At 36.4% G+C, this 24,353-nt stretch overlaps 1 protein-coding gene across 6 annotated transcripts in view; it reads right to left on the bottom strand.

The window, feature by feature from the left end:
- Positions 1 to 16,015: 16,015 nt before the first annotated feature.
- Positions 16,016 to 24,353, bottom strand: part of PUM23 (pumilio 23) — a 32,046-nt gene continuing 23,708 nt past the window's right edge. For 4 of the 6 annotated variants that reach the window (XR_016046759.1, XR_016046760.1, XR_016046762.1 and 1 more), the window contains 2 exons: positions 17,071 to 17,253; positions 16,016 to 16,538 (listed from right to left, as the gene is read on the bottom strand). Coding sequence is in view for 1 of the 6 variants with exons in the window: in XM_006828520.4 (XP_006828583.2) it covers positions 16,160 to 16,538; positions 17,071 to 17,253 (562 nt within the window). In the remaining 5 variants the exon portion in view is untranslated. Of the gene's footprint in view, positions 16,539 to 17,070; positions 17,254 to 24,237; positions 24,336 to 24,353 lie in introns of all 6 variants that reach the window. The other 2 variants (XR_016046758.1, XR_016046761.1) reach the window with 1 other exon arrangement.

Here is a 24,353-nt window from a genome sequence, read left to right as displayed (position 1 = left end):
CCCCTCTTTCACGTAAATTACCACCCTGTCCAAACCATTATTAGGCGTTGCATTCACGGCCTCCATTATACTACTGTAATTCCCACTCCCATCTTTTGCCACTGTAAATATGTCACTACTATCATAGCCATCACTTGGAGAACTTTGCAGGATCCGGCGATCTTTGCTGGAAAACCACGCCGGAAAACATCGTTTCTTGGAAGATCTCGCCGGAAAGCCACTTTTCTGGCCGCTCGAAATGGCTAAGAGCCGGCGATTTTGGAGGCCTCGGTTTCTAGAAGAATTAGAGTACATGGACAAAGAGTTGCTAACTAGCTCATACATGGAGTTTATTTTGGTCAAGAGGGTGGGTTTTATAGAGCCAGAGGCTGAATCTAGGCCTTCCAAGCATGTGTTTTTGTTGGTAAGAGCTGCACTTAAAAGGGTTCTTATTTTGTGGAGATTTTGGGGCTTTGGGTTTGAAGTTTGTAGAGATTTTTGGAGGAATTCTAGGGTTTTCTGGTGCAATTCTTGGCAATCTTGGATGGTTCCTTTTTGTCTCTCTGCAAGGCCATATTGGCGCATACCCAACAAGAGATTTGTGGTTTTTGTAGCTTCTGATAAGGCATTTTCAAGTGTTTGTTTTGCTAAGTCTAAGATGTTGGGTAGAATGATGGAGATGGAGAGTTTTAGTGTGTCAAAGCAACGAGAAGGGAAAGGAGTGGATTTGCATAGGGATTCGAATTGGGGATGAGAGAGATTAGAGAGAGAAGCTGCTTGAACTTGGTAAATTAGGAGAGAGAAAATTGTTGAGAGAAGGGCAATTCTAAGGGGGAGATTGGAAACAAGAGTGGAACCCATTAGAGGAAGAGAGAGAATGGACCAAGAGAAATGGGCATGTCTGTGCATGTTTTATAGTCGATATGTACGTATATAAAATACCATGCCCTTTTATGATGGTTTGGCACTGATTAAATCGCCCTCGGATTCTTCACAAGTAAGGGGGCCAACCGGTCGGGGTCGCGTCGAACTAGACCCGGACATAGACCTGAATAGTATTTTTTTTCACGATTATAGACTCGAACCCGACCTTACCATCTATACCTGAACTCGAGGGTTGGGTGTACCCGTCATGTCCCGGTCCAGTTGGGTCCATTACCACCCCTATCCACGAGTAACTAATTTGTCTTTCCTTGTTCTCAAAAGGATATAGTTTCTAGAAGGCATGAACCTTAAAACAGTCGCCTCCCATATCGATTTAGATTTATTTCTAAGTCCGAAAGTTCCTGAAGCACACTATTTTAGTGCACCGTAGGAAATACCAAGTAATAATCCATACCCTGACTATAGTCCGGCCTTGGAATATTCCCAAGATATTTCAAATAAGCCATTGTAGGAGAAAATATCCCAAATTAGGTAGGCCCAAGTGTGTAGAAGTGAAAATATTTCAAATTGACTGAAAATCAGAAGGTTGTGAACATAATCAAATATAAAATAGTGCAAAATTGGCAATGCCCTTGGATTAGATAGCACTGATGCAAACAAATGAAAATCCATGCTTACTTGCATAATATGGAGTTCCATTTCTAGTAAACCCTAAAAAGAAAAACTTCCCCAGGTAGAAAACCCGAATAGCCATCAAATTTGGAAGATTGGGAGGTCGACTCTCTTCCAAATTTTTAATTTCAAACAAAAAAAAAAAATGAAAGAGTAAAAAAACGTAGGAAAATAAATATAAGTACCACAATAATAGAAAAAGTGAACCTAGTTTCCAGCTTCTTCATGTTTCTCCAAGTTTTTAAAAATTGCCTATTCGGGTTGCTTATTTGACCCAAAATTGGAGTAGCTAGTCAGCTTCCCTTTAAATATCAGGAATCGGCTGGTTCCCCAGGGAATTGACAATTCCTTATAGAAAATTGCTTATTTGCTCAAGTGGAATTGGCACGACGGTAAAAAGCTCAAGTAACCAAGGCAAGAGCATAGGTTCGAGTCTTGAGAGTGGTCACTTTGTGCATAAGCCAAAGGTTAGGACCGCTTCTAACACACCCTCTTGGGACCTGCTTAGGCTAGACCAGCACCTGGTTATGGCCCTTTAAATCGCCAATTCACTCCAGTGGAATTGTCTATGCCCGTTCAAAAAACGATTTATACACTTTTCCACTTTTTTCTTTGGAATCTTTCTTTGGTAGACTTAGCAGGGAAATAAATGATTCCAATAATGCAATTCAATCTATATAAACTGAAGATAATTTGTAATTATGCTTAATTAATAGAGTGGTACAGCAAAAATATATATAACATGATACAGCAACAACTGATAAGGATCTTTGACTGAGTAATTAAAGGATACATGTAACAGCCAATATTTACAACAAATAAAGATATGTTAACACTCAAGAATTTCTTTCAAATTCAAATGCTCTTTCTCTCTCTCACTCAACACCCTCCCGCAAGATGAGATTGCGACTGAGCGAACGGTCAACTTGTCTCTGAGAAGATGAAAGCGAGTAGGAGATAACCCTTTGGTGAAGATATCAATGATTTATGCAAAGCTGGGAACAAATCGAATACATAATGAGCCTGGGCAACACGTACTTGAATGAAGTGATAATCAATATCAATATGCTTAGTGAGAGCATGTAGGACTGGATTAGATGCTAAATATGTGGCATTGACATTGTCACAATGAATCACAGGGGGAGATGTAAAAATATATGCAAATCACGAAAAAGAAAGAGGATCCATTGAATATTAGCAACTGTAGTAGCAAGGGCGCGATACTTTGCTTGAGCACTAGACCGAGATACGGTAGGTTGCTTCTTGGTGTCCCAAGTCAGTAGATTCGGTCCAAAGAAAACATACATGCCACAAGTAGACCGATGACTATCCAGATAGCCAGCCCAATCTGCATCAGAGTAAGCCGAAGTGTCTCATCATAAGAACTTTCTATAATGATGCCAAAATGAGAAGTCCCTTTGATATAGCGAAGAATGCGTTTAACCACAACGAGGTGTTTGGTGCGAGGTTGGTGCATCAATGGGTAAAGCTGATAAACTGCATAAGTGATATCTGGTTGAGTCGTTGTGAGGAATTGCAATGCATCGACAATGTTGCGATAAGTTGAGACGTCATCAAGAGGATCACCATCAGAGAGAGAAATCTTGGAGCCAGAAGTGATTGGAGAGAAGAAAGGCTTCACACCAAGCATTGTTAACCATTTAAGGAGATCAATGGCATGCTTGCTTTAGCATAGCTGAATGCCAGACGAAGAGTGATGGACCTCTATACCAAGAAAGAAATGTAGGTCACCCAAATCTTTAACCTCAAACCTGTTGCGAAGCTTAATAATAATAGTAGATAGAAAGAAAGAATCAGCCCCAGTAAATATTATGCCATCCGCATATGAGAGGAGTACAGCAAGTCCATGGGAGCCATGATGAATGAACATGGATGTGTCAGATGAACTACACAAGAAACCGAGCTTCAGGAGATAAGAGCTAATACCAGTGAACCAGGTGCGAGGGGTTTGTTTGAGACCATAAATAGCTTTATGCTGGCGACAAACATAGTTAGGGCAGTTCTTGTCAATAAATTCCGAGGGTTGATGCATAAAGATAACTTCATGAAGTGTACCACATAAAAATACATTTTTAACATCAACTTGCTTAATGGCCACCCACGATTAACTACAATGAATAAGACCAATCATATTGTAGGAGATTTAACCACAAGACCATTGTTTACAAAATCGCCCCATTTAACCTCTAACCGCGCTGTTAGATCGGAACCGGTTTTGGGCGATTAGGGTGACTAACTGGTATTTTTAAAAAACAAATTCAAAATAATGTATAGAAATTCTCAATAGTAAGGAATTTGATTTGTAATGTATTTTTAAATATTATTTACATTATGGTAAAGATTAAAAATTATTTTGATCATTAATACTCACTTTATATTTTTCCATCTTTTTTAAAAATTTTAAAAAAATAGCCCTTAGAAAATATAAAATGGGTTTAAATCCATTTTTTTTCATTCATTTTCAACTTCATTTGAATATGTTTTGTTTTAATCGTTTTTTATATGTTTTTTTATATTTTCATAAAAAAAAATTGTATTTTTTTATTTTTTTCAACATTTTTTTGACCACCCGGGACTTGCGCTGTTAGAGCGGTTGAATCGACCGGTTTACCAATTAGACCGGTTAAACTGCTTCTGGGCCCATGTCCGGTTAATCGTCCCAGATTCTCGTAATCCAATCCATATCGTTGATTAAACCCTTTAGCAGCTAAGCGAGCTTTATATCTCTCAAATGATCCATCGACTCATTCTTTTAGCTTATACACCCATTTGCATCCAACTATATTAGAGGCTAATGAGGTAGGAACCAATGACCATGTGTGATTCTTTAAAAGTGCCTTAAACTCATCAACCATAGCAACCCTCAAATTAGGAGCTATAGCAGCAATGGAATAACATGTGGGTTCAATAGGTTGAGATGAAGCAAGAGAGGTTTAAAGGAAAGTGGGAAGAGGATGCCGAGAGGCAAGATAATTAAGGGAACTTTTGGTCAACGAGTCCCATCTCTAGTGTGAGTAATCATATGATGAGTGAAAGTGGAAGAAGGAGAAAAACTAGAGGAGGCTGATGGTATGGAGGACTCAACTGATGAAGGCAAGAATGGGAATGATGAAGAGGGAATATGAGGAACATTTTGTAATGGAGTGGACACCTCAGAGAGAGGTGCAACAATGTTAAAGGGGGAAACAATGAAAGCATTCATAGTTGGTGAAGAGGGAATATGAGGAACATTTTGTAATAGAGTGGACACCTCAGAGAGAGGTGCAACAGTGCTATAGGGGGAACAATGAAAGCATTCTGCGGTAAGGAGGTAGAAGGAGGGAGATTGAGTCAATAGTTGAGAGGGTCACTATTAGCATATTGATCTTCCAATGACAAGCCTGCAAAAGGGTAGATAGATTCATTAAAGCGAACATGGCAAGAAAGATAAATAGGACCAATGACTAGATCAAGACACCTGTAACCTTTGTGTTGGGACCTGTATCCAATAAACACATAAAGAATAGCGATAAGAGCCAAGAAATGGATAGCATTGATACCCAAAGCTTAGTAGAATGTTGTAATATGGTGGAGTACCAAATAGAACTTCATATGGAGACTTGTATCCCAAACTCAGAGTTTGCAAATAATTTATTAGGAAAACGGCTGTGGAGAAAACCTCCATCCAAAAACGGCGAGGCATTCCAACATGATGAAGGAGAGTAAGACCAATCTCAAGAATATGACGATGCATGCACTCTGCCACTCTATTTTGTTCAGAAGTATGAGGGCAAGACAAACGGTGTTGAATATCAGACTTCGACAATAATTGTGATAATAATTTATTAACATACTCACGACCACCATCTCACTGCACAAACTTGATTTTAGCAGCGAAAAAATTTTCAACCACATTCTTAAATTTTTAAAAATAGTCAACAGTCTCAGATTTTTGCTTTAGAAGGAAAATCCAAGTGTATTTTGAATAGTCAGCCACAAATATCAGATAATACCTGTAACCCCGACAAGAAATCTCTGGTCCCCATACATCTGTATGAATTAAGTGCAAAGCAGTAGGAGATAAAGAGTTAGAAAGATAAAATTTCAATCGACAAGTTTTATTAACACAACAATCCAAACAATCCATTAAAGTTCGTCTACCAATCATAGAGAAACATTTAATTTTCAGAAGAAAATCTAGAATACGAGAGCTAGGATGACCCAAACCCTTGTGCCAAATATCAATTGTAGAATTCCTTTGAACAAATCCAGCAAAATTGTGGTGTTTCACATTGGTTGCAGCTTTGATTGGGAAGAGCTCATTTTGAGTCAGTCCTTCGTGCAAAATCTTTCCCATTCGTCGATCCTTAATACAAAATCTAGAAAGATGAAAAATAAATATGCAATCATTGTCTTTAGTAAACCGTGAAAAAGAGATAAGATTTGCTTGAAGATATGGTGCATGTAAAGTATCTCGTAAAAGAAAATTAGACAAAGAAGTAAGAAGGTATGTAGTATCACTGTGGAAGAGTGTTACCATTTGCCACCACAATATGTTCTTGACCATTCTAAGGAGATGGATGCATGATGCTACTAGCATTTGTTGTCATGTGGTTGGTTGCTCCTGTGTCAGGGTACCAAGTGGAATCGTAAGGATCCGTGGAGAGGTTCATAACAGAGAAAACTACTAGCAAATCATCAGGTTGATATGTGAAATTCTGGCACTACCGACAATGCAAGGCATTATGACCAACCTTGTTACAGATCTGACAAATAATAGATGAGCATTCTGGAGGGACAGGTGTACCATGAGTATTGGAAGCAAATGTCTCACAGACAAGAGAGGCATAAGACGAACCGCCTGGACGAGTCTGAGTAAAACCCCCTAGACTAGTTTGAGTATCATGTCATCAGCCACCTCCTCAACCATGACCACGAGCTCAATTCCCATGACCGCGGCTACCGGCAGTAAAGAAAGCAGATCCAATATTTTCATTTGTTGAAGAATGATATTATTCTAACCGCTTCTCATGATTAAGAAGCATGTTGTAAAGAGCTTCAAAGGAGAGTAGCTCAAGGCTTGTAGTAACTGATGTAATCAACGAATCATAATCAATACCAAGACCATCCAATACATAGAAAATGAGGTCCTTTTGTGAGACTGGTTGTTGTATGGCTACCAACTGATCTACAATAGCTTTGATTTTCTCCATATACTCGAAAATAGTGAGAGAACATTTATGAAGGTTAGAAACTTCATGCCTAACCTGATATAATCGAGCATTAGTTTGGGAAGTAGATGCCCTTTCAAGGGCCTACCATGTATGACAAACAGTAATGTACCCAACCACTTGAGCGAAGATGGCTAGAGTAATAGTTGCATGAAGCCAACTGAGAAGAAGTTGATCTCTTTTTTTCCAAGCAATATACTCAAGATTTAGAGAAGTTGATCTCTTTTCTTCCAAAACTCAAAAGAATGATGAATAAACAATGAATAAGATAAGAGAGATAAAGACGGTGGTTATAAGAGGAAGTCCAAGTACACACACAAAGAGAGAAAGGTGGTGTTTATAAGAAGAAGAAATCCAAGTGCTAATCCTTGTGACCTATTGGTTGTTAGTTGTTACAAATAATTACTTTTCAATGCATCCTAGGAAGAGGAAGAGGAAGAGAGAAAAAATTGATATGGCAGTAAAAACTCGATAGAGAGAAAGAATGAAAATAGGAGAGAGAACCAGCTTACACGGCAAGCCATAAAAACCACCCACAAGCATAGATACATGGCAATGAGTAATTGGATGCGTTTTAGTGCATCAGCATACACACTATTCAAATCCATGGTGAACTTGGATCTAAAATATAACGGTTGGTAATCTCGATCGTCACAAATCTTAATAAATTTTAAATCCTACAAAATAAATGATTTTCGGGAAATTATCTCTATACATTCTATTTTGATGTACTATTTCACAAAAGACCTAGGGTTTTAAAAAATTTCTGGCAGCATACTCCTAACCCCCTGATCCAATTATCCCTTTTTGATTGCATATTCTTGGGCCAAACAAAATTTAGAATGACACATCTTTCTATATCTTTCCCTTGTATGGAAATATCTCTCTCCTAAACCTCTCTCTAAATAGAAAAAGCTTCAATTTTCAAAAGGCGGCACCACGTAAGGAAAGACGTTATAGATACAGAGATTTAAATAGAAGAGAGAAATAAATAGAGGAGTCACTTTAAATTTTGTTGGTCAAGGGGTTAGATAATATACTATTTAGAATCTCTATGCCGCCAATAAGTTTTTAAAATCATGTGTCTCTTGGGAAACGGTACACCAAAATAGGATATACAAATATATTTTTCCATGATTGTAAACTCTTTGTTTAGATTGTTTTGAACCATTCATTTAAAATTTTTTAGAGTCACATATTTTTGAAGTTTAAATTTGTTTCTTCATACATATTTAGAATTGTGGTTGCCACAATTATTACCATGTGAATAGATTCATAATCTATTTGTAAATCGGATATTGTGAAAACAACCGCATAAGACCATGGACACACCATAACTTTTTTTTTCTATATGTAACTTAATATCTTCAGTTTCTTATCATAAATAAGGTTCCAGCTAGCGGAACAAATGAAATTTTATTTTTGTCACATACAATGCCATGTATTGCTTACTAAAAGGAACATCGCATTATTTCGATTAGACAGGCGGTAGGAGTAAGGGCATTGTTGTGTCGGAAGAGAATCCAAAGAAAGAGAAAAGAGGAAGGGCGTGTTTGTTGGAAAATAATATTTTGGAAACTGGCTCAGCCGAGTGTACATACAATTAAAAAAAAACTTGAAAAGTCGAGAAAAAAAAAAAAATTAAAAGAATATATTTAAATAGTTTAAAATAAAAAAAAAGATGGAAAAGGAAATAGAAGACATTAAGAGAATCCCCAAGTCTGCCTCAGCTATAGTCCAAGTTTGAATAGACTGAGCCGAGTCCCGTAACATCATTTTTAAAATTTTGGCGTAAGAAGTCGAAACTTTTGAAATGTTTCAAGGAGGTGATGGAAGGCGCAGCTTCTATTCTTTACCTCACTCTCGGAACCCATGGTCCCTAAAATAGAACCAATGAGAGTAAAGGTGGCAATGGGTCAAGTCAATTATGGATCTGTCCCGATCTGGACTCGAACCCGGACCCGAAATATTGAGAGTAGGGACCTAAGGGTTGCCTCCCATACTGCATGCCATCTCATACCCCCAGCAGCCCCAATACATCACATGTACCACCTGCGACAAACGACAAATCGAAGATTGAGAAAAGTGGCTTAGGACATGTGAGGAGGGGGCATATTCAGATATTCTGCCCTTCAAAACAATTATTTAAATGAGACCAGTTGTCCGCCGTATGAATTTGATGGATATTGACCCCATGAAAGAGATTTTTTAAGGATGTAAATGTGGGTGTGAGGGCCTTCTTGGAAATGTATATAACGTGGTCTGCCGGTTCTTCTTTTCTATACATACAACCTTACAACCTTATTACGGATATGGATTTGCAGAGTGCTGAGAATGGAATGCTTGACTGGGGGTGGCAACTGGGCCGGTCCTTGTCACCTTAGGGCTGACGTTGGCCTCGCCCGGCCCTAATAGGGACAAGGCCAAGCTGGGCCAGTCCCAAAACAATTGAAGAAAGAATGGGAGAAAATACCATAAAATAAGAAGTCCGGGTCTGACCGATCGAAACCGAATCGGCCTTAACCCTAGCCCAGCCCTCCGGCCACATTTTGTTGCAGATGGCCAACGTTTTTAGGGCCAGGCTAGGTGGCCCATTCCCAGTCCGAGTGTAAAATTTCTAAAAGAGTAATATCGCTCTAGGCGGTGTTGTAGAAATCGAATCAGCATGTTAAAATCGTTATTGGCCCTAGTTTTGAAACCCTGATCAATTGGCTTGATCGCTTACTGGTTGGGTTGATTCGAATAATAGAACCAGACTGAATTAGATTGTTTCTCCAATTTAAGGATCATTCAAAAAAATTATATGCTATTTTTAAATTTGAAAATTTTTAAAACAAAAAGTAATAATAAATAAAAGGGAAAAGTTTATATAAGGTTGCAACCTTAAATGTAGAATTACAGATGCACCTCAAAAATCTATCAGAAAGGTTGTTTTAATGTTGAAAAGCTCTCTATTTGATCATCTCCACATCGAGATGTATGAATATATAAAAAAAGAGTTTTTAAGTCTCAAAAATAGTGCATCTTGCAACACATTATCTAGACCGTCTATTTTCAAGACTTTCAAATGTTTATAGATCTCTTTGATTCTGACTATTTTTTTAGTTTAAACTTTTCTAATTAGATATGAAAATAGATTTTAAGATAATCCTAATAATTTTTTATAATAAAATTGCATGTTATGATAAAATTTGGAGGTGCGTCGTAATTGGATTGTTTCAGGTTACAACCTTATTGAAACCGCACCCTAAATAAAATAGGTGGGAAAGGACAATTTAGTTAATCTGGATCACCCTATTCCCTGATAGATTCGGTCCCCACCGATTCTCAATCCACATCAGCGATACCCGATCTAGATCGACATTTTGAACCGATCTCAATAGGCCGAGAGGGCTGATCCAAATCAGTCAAAGTGGTGATCCAATGAAATTGGAAAAAATGAAACAATTTACGCACATAGATGTGAATCACTTTAAATTGTTTTAAGCTAAACAAACATAGAATTGGAAAAAAAAGCAACGTCCAATGGGAAAAAGGAAAACCCCAAAATCCATAGCTTAGGTTTCTTCAATCGGGACTCCGGATCAAAAAACATATAGATATGATTGATAACAGAACAAATAAAATATGGGAAAGGTTTCTATACCACCACTACAACATAGAAGATCTATGCTTTCCCTACTATCCAGCTGTCCAATTTTGATCGAGAGAGCCACTCACCGTTTGATCTTAGATCCGACGTCTCAAAGAATTTTATTTTTAGTTTTTTAATACAAACTGTATGAATATTAAATTTGGTACATATCATCTTCTCATTGGGGCGCACCTATAAAAATTATTAAAAATAATTTTTCGATAAAATATAATGACCAAAATACCCATTGATTTTGGTCATTTTACTTTATTGAAAATATTTTTTTTATATTTTTCGTTAGTGTGAGTTTAATAGAGGATTGGACGTCCAAAATTTGGTGTAAAGATAGTTTATAGAAAAAAATTAAAAATTAAAAAGAAAATAGTGTAGAGACGTGACATTGTGATTGAGGCAATCTTAGCCCTTCATTCAGAATGGACTGTTGGATAAGGAGAAGTATATAAGTTTTATGTTGTTGGAGAAGCATAGAAAGCTTGCCCCATAAAATATACCTCCATATCATAAAAATTTATTGAGAAACAAAGAAATTCAAAAAATGGTAAATTGAGCATGATGAAAATTTAAATAAATAAATAAAATAAAAATTTTGAACCTCTAATTTTGTCAATTTAGAGTTTTGTGTGTATGTGATAGGTGATTAAAACAAATGAAGAAACTTCAAATTTCACAAAAACAGAGCATAGATAAAGGGGGTGGAGAAACAAGAAAATCTCAACTGAAGGGCCAGTTTTTACGTAAATAGGGCCAAGCCGCAAATTTCCCATGAAATTGGATTGGTCGCGCACCAGTTCCGATCTGTTTCATGCGATTCCAAGCCGGATTGCTGATTTTTTAAATGCTAGTATGGAGAAAAATCAAGGAGTTGTAATGGGATTTTGTACGGAATTATAAGCACAATGTGCTAAAAATGATGCATGAAGCACTAATAAATGGTGCTGATGATGATGGCGTTGGATGGAGTCTAGTGACCTATATTGCAAAGCCAATGATAACTCACACCCCTGCTAATGCATCAATAGAACTTGATGAGGACCCCTACATTTCTCAGATTCAAGCTCAATAGCAGCATTAGGTATAAGTCCCATTCAACCTTGGTGAAGAGTCCTGAGTAGTTTATTAACGACTATTATATTTGCTAAGGGGTACATGCTGCATGCCTTTTAAGGGTACATTTGGTTCGTGTGTAAATATTATTCTGAACACATTTTCATGTAAAAATTGTGTTTCATACGTTTGTTTGGTGCGTAATGATTAGAGCATGCTAATACCTAACAAGTGTTGGGGGATGGACATATGTGAATTTCTATTCCAACGATGTAGTGGATAAGGGTACGGTCGAACTTGGGTTCGCGTCCGATAAGGTCCTCACCCTCCAATATGTTACATGTCCCCGAGGTCGAAAGGAACCAATATTGGCTCATTTCCTCAATTGCATTGGATTTATGCTTCTTTAAATTCAACAAGTTCATTCTTGTAGAATAAAGATGAATTTGCTGCTTAGGAAACTGCTACTTCCTCTTCCACTTATATGACTCTTTTAATTCACAGCATGGTAGATTAGATCTTGTAGCTTTCCATGTATTAAAGAAGATGAATACCCTAGATTGAATTCCAGAATGTGGTTACACAATTTGTGGTCTATGTGAGGTGTGCATATGGTCCAAGATCACAAGAAAACTTTTCTTTCACTAAAAAGAAGACCAGGTTAGTAGGATTATTTCAGATATATGTGATCTTTGGGATGCATAAAACTAAAATTGAAAATCAATTGGATTTCAAAATAAAATTTGTTAGTAGTGATATAGGTGGTGGATACTACTAACTTGGATGTCCCTATATTAACAAGCTAAGGAACAAACAGTGGCATAAGAAATTGAACAGAGTTTTGCAATGTTCCTATATTGACAAGCTAGGGACCAAACAATGGTGTGAGAAATTGACAAAGTCATTCTTTCTCGTGGATTTTATATATGCCAAAGTTAAGAATAATGCTATCATGATCAGATGTCTGTATGTAGATGATATGATCATACATAGCAATAACACAGGCGCGATTAAGAACCTATTGTCTTTTGAATTTAATATAAAGAGTACCTCGCTAATGCAGTTATTAAAATTAAGATGATGAGAAAATTAAAAGGGTTATTATCTAAAGTTCTCAAGACGCTTGACTTCTATGGGTGATAAATGCAGTAGATTACAAGTAATCTAGTTCAAAAGCATTGGAATGAGATCCATTGGGTTCGATATCTTGGAGGTACCATAGACTATGATTTACACTACCATCGTGAACCTGTTGCCTAGGAAGGTGCGACAATGAAACTAGATATCATATTTAGATGAATCTGACTTTACTTGTTGATGGACGTTCACTTTGGTGAGGGTTCCATAGCATGGGGCTCCAAAAGGCAAACTTGTATTCCTAGATCCATGGTGGAATCAAATATGATCATTCTAGAGGCCGCTGGTTGAGAAGTACAATGTTTAAACATGAATATGCCTCCACTCGAATCCTTCAAACTTAATTTTGATGGAAGTTCACTTGATAATCTAGGGTCAGCCGGCTATGGTGGGGACTCATCAAAAATAATTTGGGTCACATTATTTTTTCTTACTCGGGTTTTTGTGGTATCACAACAGCAAATGAGACAGAAACACGAAGTTTATTAGAAGATCTGAAATTGCTATGCACTTTGGAAAAGACAAGATTATCGAAGGAGACTCGGCAAATGTCATTGCCTGGAGTAAGAGACAGGCCAAAATCTCTTGGAGATTAAAGACTATTTTTCATCAAATTTGAGATATTTTGTCATCCTCTATAGCAACGATCCAACATTGTTATAGAGAGCCGAATGAAGATGCTGATGTTCTTGTTAAAGGAGGAGTTCATACTCCCTCCTTGTTGGTTCTTTTTTGTAATATTGTGTTATTGTTTGAACATCTTATATTTTACATATGAATTAATAATAAATCGTACGTTACTGTTCAAAAAAAAAAAAAAAATTGTGCCTCCGTTCGAAGACTTAGGAAATCAAGGATATGTTGTGCATACTTATTACAAATTTGTGGGTACTTGGCAGTATTGGGACCCAAAAAGAGAATGCATTTTATATTAAAGGTTAATCTATAAAAGGTTCGTCCATTCACTATTCACTACCCAAGATGGTGTATAGCATAAAAGTAGGTGGAAATTCAAGTCTCTTTGACGTTTCACTGAAGCATTTTTTCTTGATATGCATAATCCCCTTTAAGTACTTTTGAAATAGATGCGCAACTGTTGGATTAAAAAGCAAATAATTGGTGCTTCAGACCAACTTAAACAGAGTTTAGGGAGTTTTAGTTTGAACCATGTAGTACTGAGGATTTCTTATGTCCAATCAACAAAGAAACTCTATCAAATCAGACCTTTTGCCAGTCAGCTTATTTTCTATTTTTAAATTCAAAATTTGCCACCAAAAATCACTGAAAAAAATCAAATTTACAAAAAGTTCCTTGGTTATTTTACACTACAGTTTTGTCAAAGAAACTCCAAATTTCATGTTGGTTGTGTTCTCTACATCGAATTACTTAACACTACTGATCCAAACAAATTTTGATAGGTATCATCCTTTCCAAGTACTAAGCTATGTCATTGAAACTAAAGTATCATTATCATCGTAACTTTTTTTCAATTAATTGAGGTCGACTGCACAAATTCTATACCGTCATTCTGCTCTATTTAAAGTCAAACCCTCAATCAGACTGTAAGTCCCCGTATCGCTTCTCACTAATTCCAGCCATGTCTTTTTAGGCCTACCTCTTGCCTTTTTTTAGCCTTCCACTTGAACTAACTCGCACGTCCTAACAAGTGTTGTGTTGGGTCTGTATCATACATGGCCAACTCACTTACGTCTAATCTATCTTATTTTATCGTTTATTGGTGCCATACATAAATTTTTTCGAATGGACTCATTTGAAATTATATCCATTCTTGGTTGGCCTCTCATTCATCTCAACATCCTCATCTCCACTATACTCATTCTATGAGTATATTGTTTTTTAACCACCCAACATTTCATCCCAGGGAGCAAAGCTGGTCTCACAGTTGTCATATAGAACTTCCCCATCATCTTCATTGGTTTTGCGAAGATCACATAAAATTCCGGTTGGACATACCTATTTCGCCCACCTAGCTCTAATTCTGTGTGTGACATCTTCCTCAATCCGGTTGAAGCTAAAATATATGAACATTAATGTTTCATGCCTACATAATCCCTAATTTATGGACTTCTAATCTAGTTTCTTTTTAATAAAAAAGAGCTGAATGTACTTTGACAATAGATGTATTTTAAGACCAAGATTTCTCTTTCAATTTCCAACACCTTTTACCAGATTTTTTTTCCTTGTAATTTACAACTAAGTCCTAATCATTTCCAGCCAAAAAGCAACTCAATACTAAAGAAACCTTCAATAAGTGCTTCACCTGGTGGTACCATATGAGACATCATTGCATCACATAGTTTGTCTATTTATGCCAAGGGCATTCAATTCTTCCAATACAATGCGAAAATCCCGCGACTCCGGATCCAATTGAAGCGCACTCAACCAATCTTCTGAAAACTGAGATTTCCCTACTCTGGGTTTTCTTTCTGCAAATATAATCATGGGCAATCTTTCAAAAAATATGACAATGGGCGAGATAAGCAATGATTACCCAAGCGATTTTAACAGGACTGAAGTTGGATGGGAGTGAATCTTTCAGTCTACTAATGCTTCTTGGGTGCTCAGCTGGCTGAGGTCAGCGGATGAACTCTGATCATGGATTAGAAAATACCCTATTATAAGATATACCCTAACATCAAAGTAAAACTTCATCAATGAACCTCAACTATTGGTCTAGGTTTTCATTCCCACTACTAATTATTTCTAAAACGAGTAGAGACCCGTATTCCCCACTGGTCTCAACTTGAGACTCTCAAGACATCCAATTTGATGCCTAATGGCTCGTAGACTAGTAGTAATTGTAACCTCCTTGTAAGCGGGGTGCTTTTAGTAGGACCATTGGGCCAGTAGCAATACCTTCCCATAACCAATTCAGCACCCGCCAATTCTCAGTCCATATCTACAATCCCAAATCACTGTCGTTCATACTATAAAAATCTTTAAATTAACAAATTATAAGGTATTTGAACTCCTATTTTACTTAAAAATATTAAATGAATCAGATTTGAAAAGGGACTCTAGAACACTGCGTCACTTCTTTAAAAATTAGGCACAATCTGCAAAAACGGCAAGAAGCACATTACATAAGAAGCACAAGCCCTACAGAACCTATATTGCTGTAGACAAGTGCCCTTCAACCTTGACATAAAAGCACATTACAGTAGAGAAGCGAACCAAATAGAAGCCTGCACAAGCACCATCTTATTGCTAGCATCTGTAATAAAGAAGGCCGGTGTATTCTATACTGGGTCGATTTGGAACAATTAGGCACAATCTAGGTAGTAAGTACTTCAATCAAGGTTGAAACTTTCGAATTTCATTGCTGCCACGGCCAAATTTGAAAGATATGCCAAATTGAGGAAGCCTTTCAAAAATATACATAAACAAAAAGTTCCCTAACCACTAATTCATTAGAAGTAATTTCTATAATAATCCAAAATTAATCCAAAATTTTTTCCGAATAAGTACAGGATCAACAGGAAATATTACAAAATTTTAAAGAAAACAAAATCGAAGCAATTTACAACACTCTCTCTTATGCAACTTTCCGTTTCCTGCAACTATTTGACAGGCCATCATTGTTTCTCTCTTTCCTCTTCTTTTTAGTAGAATCTGATGAATACTCGAGGGAATCACTTGCTCCCTTATTGTCTTTGTCCTCACTCCTGTGGCGCTTCTGTCCCAGGCCGCTCACCTTAGCCATCGACTTCTCAACGTCTTTAATTAGAGAATCCATGATATCTCCCTTTCTTTTCTTCTTGGGACCTTGAGGCGACTTCACACCAGAAGGTGCTGCAGCCTTGTAGTTTACATTTTTGGACTTTGTTTCGAAGCTGAATAAATCTAAAAACTCTTTCTTAGTGGTTTCTTTTGATGCCTGTGCAGACCTCCATTGATCAGGTTTATTGGAATACCTATTGCATAAGAGCAAAAGCACATAAATAAAGGCATCCTAACCAAAACTCATAAGACCAAGACAAAATATACTACTAAGAAAATAATACTGATTACCATATTCCATTACATTCCAACAATAAAAAATTGAGAACCATACTGTTTTCTTAAGAAAATGATCGTACAAGAATTTTCTACACAAATGCATGGTAAAAATGACGGCTGGCCATAGAAAATGATAGAAGCCAAAAAGGGGATAAGTTAACATGGCAATAAAAAGAAGAGAAAGTGTCATAATCCAATGGTGTATTATATACAATACTTCAAAGGCGCATGCACCATCCATTCCTGATGATGGACAGTGGCCATCGATCATGGTTACCCACCAGCACATTCACCAAGAACGGACAAGCTTCACAGTCTGTCAATGGGACAGACGATGGCTACCCCTTTGAAGTACCTTAATCATGCAATACTGGATTATGGCATTCATTCCCTAGAAAAAGTAAAACACAAAAACAAAAAGGACACCTTCACGAGGAATGGACATACCTGGCCACATCACATTTTCTCAAGAGATGAGGACCATGCTTGGTCTTGGAGAGTTCATTTTGCAAAGAAAGCAAGTCTGAACATATAACCTCTTTTAGAGGAACGTTAACAGCACTGAAGCACTTCTCTACTGTGAAACAACCAGATTGATGCATGGCAAGCTCTCCAAAATGGCCCTTTAACCTGGAGCCACAGAAAAGTACACATGCAAGAAAAATAAGCATTTAGAAGTGTGTTGCCTAAAATGCCTTTCATGAACATAAAGTCATCAAACTAAAGTAGAATCAAGTGTCCCAACCTAAAAGAAAAGGGCCAAGTGAGATTACGAAAAGTAATATGCAGCCTTCGTAAAGTATATGGTACACAGGCATGGCATCCGCAATCCACTCTAAGAATGAAGGAAGAGACTAACAGCATGTTCCCAACCAAGGACGTCCACCTAGATACAGTTAATCTCAGTCCATGTTTGAGAATGGATGGTGGACACCCTGATTGTAAACCATATACCATAAACAGGCTCCCCAGGGTAAAATTTCCCATCGACTTAACATGGATCACCACCATATGCAAATGATTTCTAAAAAGTATGACAGCAGGGAACTTTTCAGTTCTTAAACATGAGAAATGAGGATAAAGGAAAAACTGAAGATTAGAGAAAAATGGAGAAAATCACAATATTTAAAAATATATTGTTTTGTTTTCTAAAGAAGGAAGTTTTTTTTATCGAAGATAACAATGCATTTTCTTCAAATAATTGTCATTACATGCATTATTTTGAAACCTAATACGACACCAGTTAGGAGGTGCAACTTGGTTCGAGTGGAAAGATATAAGAGGGCAGGACGAAGACTCAAAAAGGTATGGATGGAAGTACTGAGAAAAGATATGGGGACTTACGGTCTTATTGAGAGTATAGCCCTTGATAGAGCACAATAGCAAGAACAAGATTCATGTAGCTGACCCCAAATCTGATGATGATGACGATGTGATATGATTAGGGTACCTAGAGAGTTAATTTGGTAGGTGTTGGAAAAGAAAGGAGTCTTTGGAGGATATTGATGTGGTGAGAGATATGTACGAGAGAGTGCTACATAGTATGAGGATAATCAATGGAAGGACAAGTGAGTTTTCAATAACAATAGGCATATATCAGGGTTCCGTTGAACCCATCTCTTTGGCTTGGTTATAGACGAGTTAATTAAGCATCTACATGATGAGGTACCATGATGCATGTTGTTCACGGATGACATAGTTTTGACTTATGAGACTAGAAGCTACGTTAACATAAAGAACTTTCGAGGGATGCTCTGGAATCCAAAGGTTTTAAAATTCGCCAGATTAAGACAAAAATATATGGAATGCAAATTTAATAATAATAATGGTAGAAATGACGAAGTAGTTAAAAACTTAAGATTGATGACCATGAAATACCTAAAAAAAATTTGTTTTTTATATCTTGGATCGCTAATCCCAGAGAAAAGGAGTTTGAGAAAAATGCAACGCCTAGAATTAGAGCTGGGTAGGCGAAGTGGAGATGTGCATCTGGAGTTTTATGTAATTGTCGCATACCAATGAAATTAAAGAAGAAGTTTTATAGGATGGTTTGTAAGATCAGCCATGCTTTATGGGACAAAATGTTAGGCAGTCAAGAAACAATATAGCTATAGGATGAGTGTAGCTAAGATGCAAATGTTGAGATGGATGAGTCGCAAGAAAAGAAAGGATAGAATTCATAATGAATACACGCATGCAAAAGCAATATTGTCTTAGATGAGGGAAAATAAACTTAGATGGCTGGCCATGTGCAGCGTAGACCTAACACGGGTTAGGAGGGGCGATTAGATTCAAGTGGAAGGCTCAAAAAGAGCCGGAGGAAGGCCCAAAAGGTCTCGTGCAATGGTTTAAAAAACGAATCAGTGCCTCGAATCGGGTACCCCAAACCGGATCGGTGAATCGGCGATCCGAATAGGGAATCGGCTGAATCAATCCGATTAAGCCTTAAAAAAAATCCAAAAAAATTATTAAAATTCATTGCAAATGTTGTTTTTTAAGAATCCAATAAAAAATACGGGTATTACATTATTAACTTTCATTTTTTTTATCAATTTACAAATATTGAGATGTTCTTTCCCAGTATGAACTTATGTTAACCATTAAATTTGCATCACATAAAACAAACAACATATCATGGATAAAATACATAATCATACATAGACTACAATAAATAATGGATTAAATCGATGAAAAAATGGCTACTAAAATCTCGAATTGGCGGAAAACCCTAATCCGCTAAAAAAAAAAAACCAAATTATTACAACCTAACTAACTATAATAAAAAATTATTACAACCTATCTAACTACAATATTATATATCGAAATGAAAATTGTTGGTTTACATTGTATTATATAAATAATAACAAATTCAAAATATCTTATAATATCATTTAATTTAAAATGTATTATTGACAACTGTAAGAAAAATAGTACATTACAAGATTTATAATGCAAATAAATAAATAAATAATAAAATATTTGGTTATCAATATAGAAATTATTAGAATGCGCATCAATTTTCGAAATAACACTTCAACTTTTCAAAAATATTACTTAGTAGATTTCTAGAATAAATTTAGTGAAAGAGATTGTTAGAGACGGAGAGATATTTCAACCTTGTATGAATCCTACCTTAAAATTAATATTCCTCAATTTATGTTAACGATTGCCATATTATAAAAATAAAAATTATAATTAGATCAGTTATTCCTAGTTTGTATTAAAAATAATTTGTTGTATTAAGAAATACCTTTTATTGACAAGAAATACTTGTTGTATTACCTTTTTTTTTTACGATAAACTATGATACTTGTTGTATTACCTTTTATTATTTTTTGGACAAAAACAAAAGATGTTATATTACCTTTTTTTTGCTTCTTGTATTACTTTTTATTTTTTTACAACAAAATAAGAAAATGATGTTGTGAGTACCTTTTATTTTCTATACCTTTTGTTTTGTTTTTTTTTTACAATAAACACTTGTTTTATTACCTTTTTTTTATGACAAGAAAAAAAGAAGATGTATTGTCTTTTTTGTTTTTTAGCAAGAAATGTTTTTGTATTATTTTTTTATTTTTTTTATGATATTATTTTCTTCTTTTTATTTTTATTTTTTTGAAGACAAAAGTAAAAACCTATCTTCTTTTTATTTGTCTTTTTTTTTATGATATTTTATTTTATTTTTTTTTTTTTGAAGACAAAAGCAAAAACCTATCTTCTTTTTATTTGCCCTTTTTTTATGATATTATTTCCTTTTTTTCTTTTTTTTTTGGAGGCAAAAATAAAATTGCACAATAGCATCCCCAAAGCTCGGATTCAAGCTTGGGACGTCCCAAGAAGAAACCTAGTTGATAACCACCGCAGCCCATCACACGTTGAACACTTTTCTACAATAATTGTTTATATTGAATAACTTTTCAACATTATATCACTCGATGCAAATCCCACATCGAAGAGTCAAAAAAAGTTTAAGCATTATAAATACTTGTACAATAGCATCAATGTTAGCGGGATCGAGAGAAGGGGTACACCTACGGTTCTACCTTTTTAAACAAAATTATCAAAATATCCTCAGTTAGCGACTCGCCGACCTTGTGACGTCACAAGCCGTTTGGAATCGTGATTTATGACTTCATATGAACGATTCACTGTTCAAAATCGCCGATTCTCCTATAGGATCGGCCGATTCTCGATTTTACAAAAAAATTGACACAGGGTGACCGATTCCCGTGTCGACTCAGGCAAGTCCGATTTTTAAAACTTGGTTTCATGGATAAAAGTAGTGAGGAGATATGGTGACTTATAGTCTAACTAAGGTTATGGCCTTTTATAGAGTAGAATGGTAGAACATAATTCGTGTAGCCAGGCCCAAGTTGTTCGGATAAGGCCCGGATGATGATGATGGCATAAATTATTTTTAAAATAATGGCCATTATTTTCACTTTCAAGCATCACTAATAAGATATTTAAGTGGAGGTCCTTTTGCTGTTAGCATCATCATAATTGTCATTTTTTTAAAACCTTGAATAACTTAGTAAAATTATATACTGACACACTCTGATACTTTTGAATGGTAGATTAGGAGTTGATGCTTGAGAATTTGATAAATTATAATGCTTGAAAGAACTTGCTCCTTCTTCTATCGGACGACAGCCCTTTCGGGGCTTCCTTAGGGACCGATTCACTCTGCGTAGATTGACTGAACGCAGAAAGCCTTGAACTAGCAGGCGATCGTGTTTTTCATAGGATTTCTCGTTACTCATGTCAGCATTCTCACTTCTAATATCAATGGCGGAATTCCTATTCCTTGTCTCATCCTCAATTGGAGTTATAGTTTCTCCTAAATTTGATCTTCATTGGGACTTCGAATTTTTTTTTTTGGATGTACACTTTTTCACAAGGACAACATAATATCAGATATGTGTCAGAGATCAGACTGTAGGGTTATTTTTTGTTTTATTTTTTTATTGCTTTTTCCCTTTTGGTAGTTTAAGCAAACTCCAAACATGGAATAAAACATGATAGGCTAAGGTTAGTATCAGGTATCCAACTTTCATTGTCTCGAAGAAATTCAATTTACACGCTCTCCCTTTCATTTTGTCATATGGTTTCCATTAATCATGGTGGTCAATTATACATCAAAAATAATGTAACAGTAATTTCGCTCTACGCATATAAAATTTTGTTAGTAACACAATCAGACACATACCCTAGGACCTCCTGCTGTTCAAACACACGTAAATTGCACAAGTTTGTTTTTGAAGAATTTATGTAAAAATCATGTATACATTGCAAACTAAAAAAATTATCCCAAACTTTTACTTTTTATGTTCGAAGTCCCTTTATCTCGGATTTTTATTTTTCCAAAATACCCCCGCTTCAGTGCTTGAGCAGCTTCTAAACATACCAATGCAGCTTCTACACATACAGGTGCTTCGTAGACTCTCTCAAAGTGCTTAGAATGCACGTCTTGATTCGTTTGGCGCCCCTGTTTAGTAAAGGAAAAATATCCTGATTCCCTATCTTTATCCCCTTTTCCTAAATTTTTTAATATAACAGGAACAAGCTAAGTATCCTACTTTTCCTAAATTTTTTAACATTTCTAACTAATCAACAAATATCTTGATTCCCTATCTTTATCCGCTTTTTCCTGCATCATTCTCGAGGGTTTGAAAGAATCTAGCCCTCGAGCTTCTAGCTTTCAAATTTTGAATCAATGATTGTCTCTAATGTAGTGCATCTATGCTTTGGGGACTCATCTTCTGTACCAACTCTGTCACTTTCTTTAGTCTAAGTAAACTGCCATACTCTTCTTCAGTAATTCATATGCACCAGAGGCATTTCATTACAAGAAAATCAAGTAACCTAGAAAGAACCCACTTGAGCTTGGAGGACGTAAGAGAACTTGCTCATGATCCACTGCAAGAAATTTTTCTTTCAAATTCTTTTTATCCTATTCCATTGAGAGATTTTTGCCTGCCCATTGCAATGTCGATAATGTTTAACATGTTCACACAAGGTAGCCAGCCACATACTCACAAAGCTTGGCTGCAATAAGTTTAACTTTACACTTCTCCTATAATTCACTCTATTCATAAAAACTCCTACCTAACTCAACCAATCAACAAAACCCTCGATGTGGAGCTTACCATGAAACTTGGGGAGATCAACATTGATACCTAAATCTTGCACATGCCCCATAGGTTGTGGTTCTTACCTCAAAACAAGCTCATTATAGGATCAGCAGTAGGAGGCACTTGTAGAACTCAATTGATTTCAAAATTGAGATTTGGTGCCACATCTATTGGATTGCAAGCACACTCTTCTCAGCAACCAGTACTTTTTAATCATTGCAATTTGCAACCACTAATTTATTTCATCGATCTCTCCATGATGTTCACCAATCTGGACTTAAAAGTCTACTCTCAAACTCTCCATGGCTTGATTTATGTTATCTTTAATTTGTTGATTCACAACCTCTATGATTGTGGTTGGATATACTCAATTGCAAGAGCAAGCTTGGGGGGGCTTGTGATGGATGCATCTTTTAAGCTCTAATACCACTTGTCACATTGCAAAGAGAGATATCAAACAAATAGAAAAATAAAAACAAAAAAGACTGAAATATTGTGCTCTCTTTAAGATCCTCCAATGGAACTCACATAATCCCACCAATGATAAGCATAGCTACTTACAATCCCACAAGCTAACCATACCACCTTTCATAATTTTCTCATCATCATCATCATCATCATCCGAACCTTATCCCAAATATTTGGGGTCAATTATACGAATCATCATCCGCCATTATGCTCCATCAAGAACCATACCCTCAGTAAGACCATAAGTCACCATATCTCTTCATACTACTTCCATCCATGTCCTTTTGGGCCTTTCCCTTGCCCTTTTAGAGGCTTCTGGAACCAAATCGCCCCTCCTAACCAATGTTGTATTAGGTGTTGCACATGACCAACCCACCTTTCATAATTTTCTAATAATTCTAAAACCTAATTGACAAATATCCTAACTTCCTATCATTATCCCCCTCTTTCCATGTCAATAAATCGTTGGGAAGCATCATCCTAAGAGAATGGATTCGTAATCAAGTGATTGCTTGGGCCCTTAGTAGAGTGGAATTTCGGGGATATCATTGTTTTCTTAATTGGAGGTATGTGGTCTTCTCAATAACAGCTTCCTTGAACTAGAGCCCATCATGATCCTCTACCCTTACGGGATGGCTAAAATGTAATTTCGATGGAAGATCTAAAAGGCAACTTGGGCAGGGGGAGCGGTGGGAGATAATATACCAAAAAATGACGAAAGTAGCACCTTGACTATTGTAACTCTAAGCCTATTGTAACCCATCCTTTGCAGAGACAAAGGGCCTCCTAGTAGCCTTGAAGCTCCGTAACAGCAAAATAGAGAGCCATAATATTATAAGATGGAAACCTAAAATACACCCACCACCATGGGTTTGGGGTTGACACGTACAGAAATGCAGAGATGACAACATTGCAATCTATATCCTTTTGTAATGTACACCGACATCTTGGCTAATGGCATAGTAGAAAAAAAGATATACATTTGGCAATTGAAAGTGTTTTACATGATAACCTCTTTGTTCACAAAGAATTCTGTATGCCTCTGAGCTGCTGCCTCAGCATCACCATCACCATCACCATCATGTTATAAACATTGCACCTAATTGGACTCTTCACAATATTGATAAA

This window comes from Amborella trichopoda, chromosome 13 (assembly GCF_054954075.1).
Source record: "Amborella trichopoda isolate Santa Cruz 75 chromosome 13, AtrichopodaSantaCruz75HAP2 v2.0, whole genome shotgun sequence".
Taxonomy (NCBI): Eukaryota; Viridiplantae; Streptophyta; class Magnoliopsida; order Amborellales; family Amborellaceae; genus Amborella; species Amborella trichopoda.
Note: the sequence above shows the minus strand (reverse complement) of the source record. Positions and strands in the feature narration are given on the sequence as shown.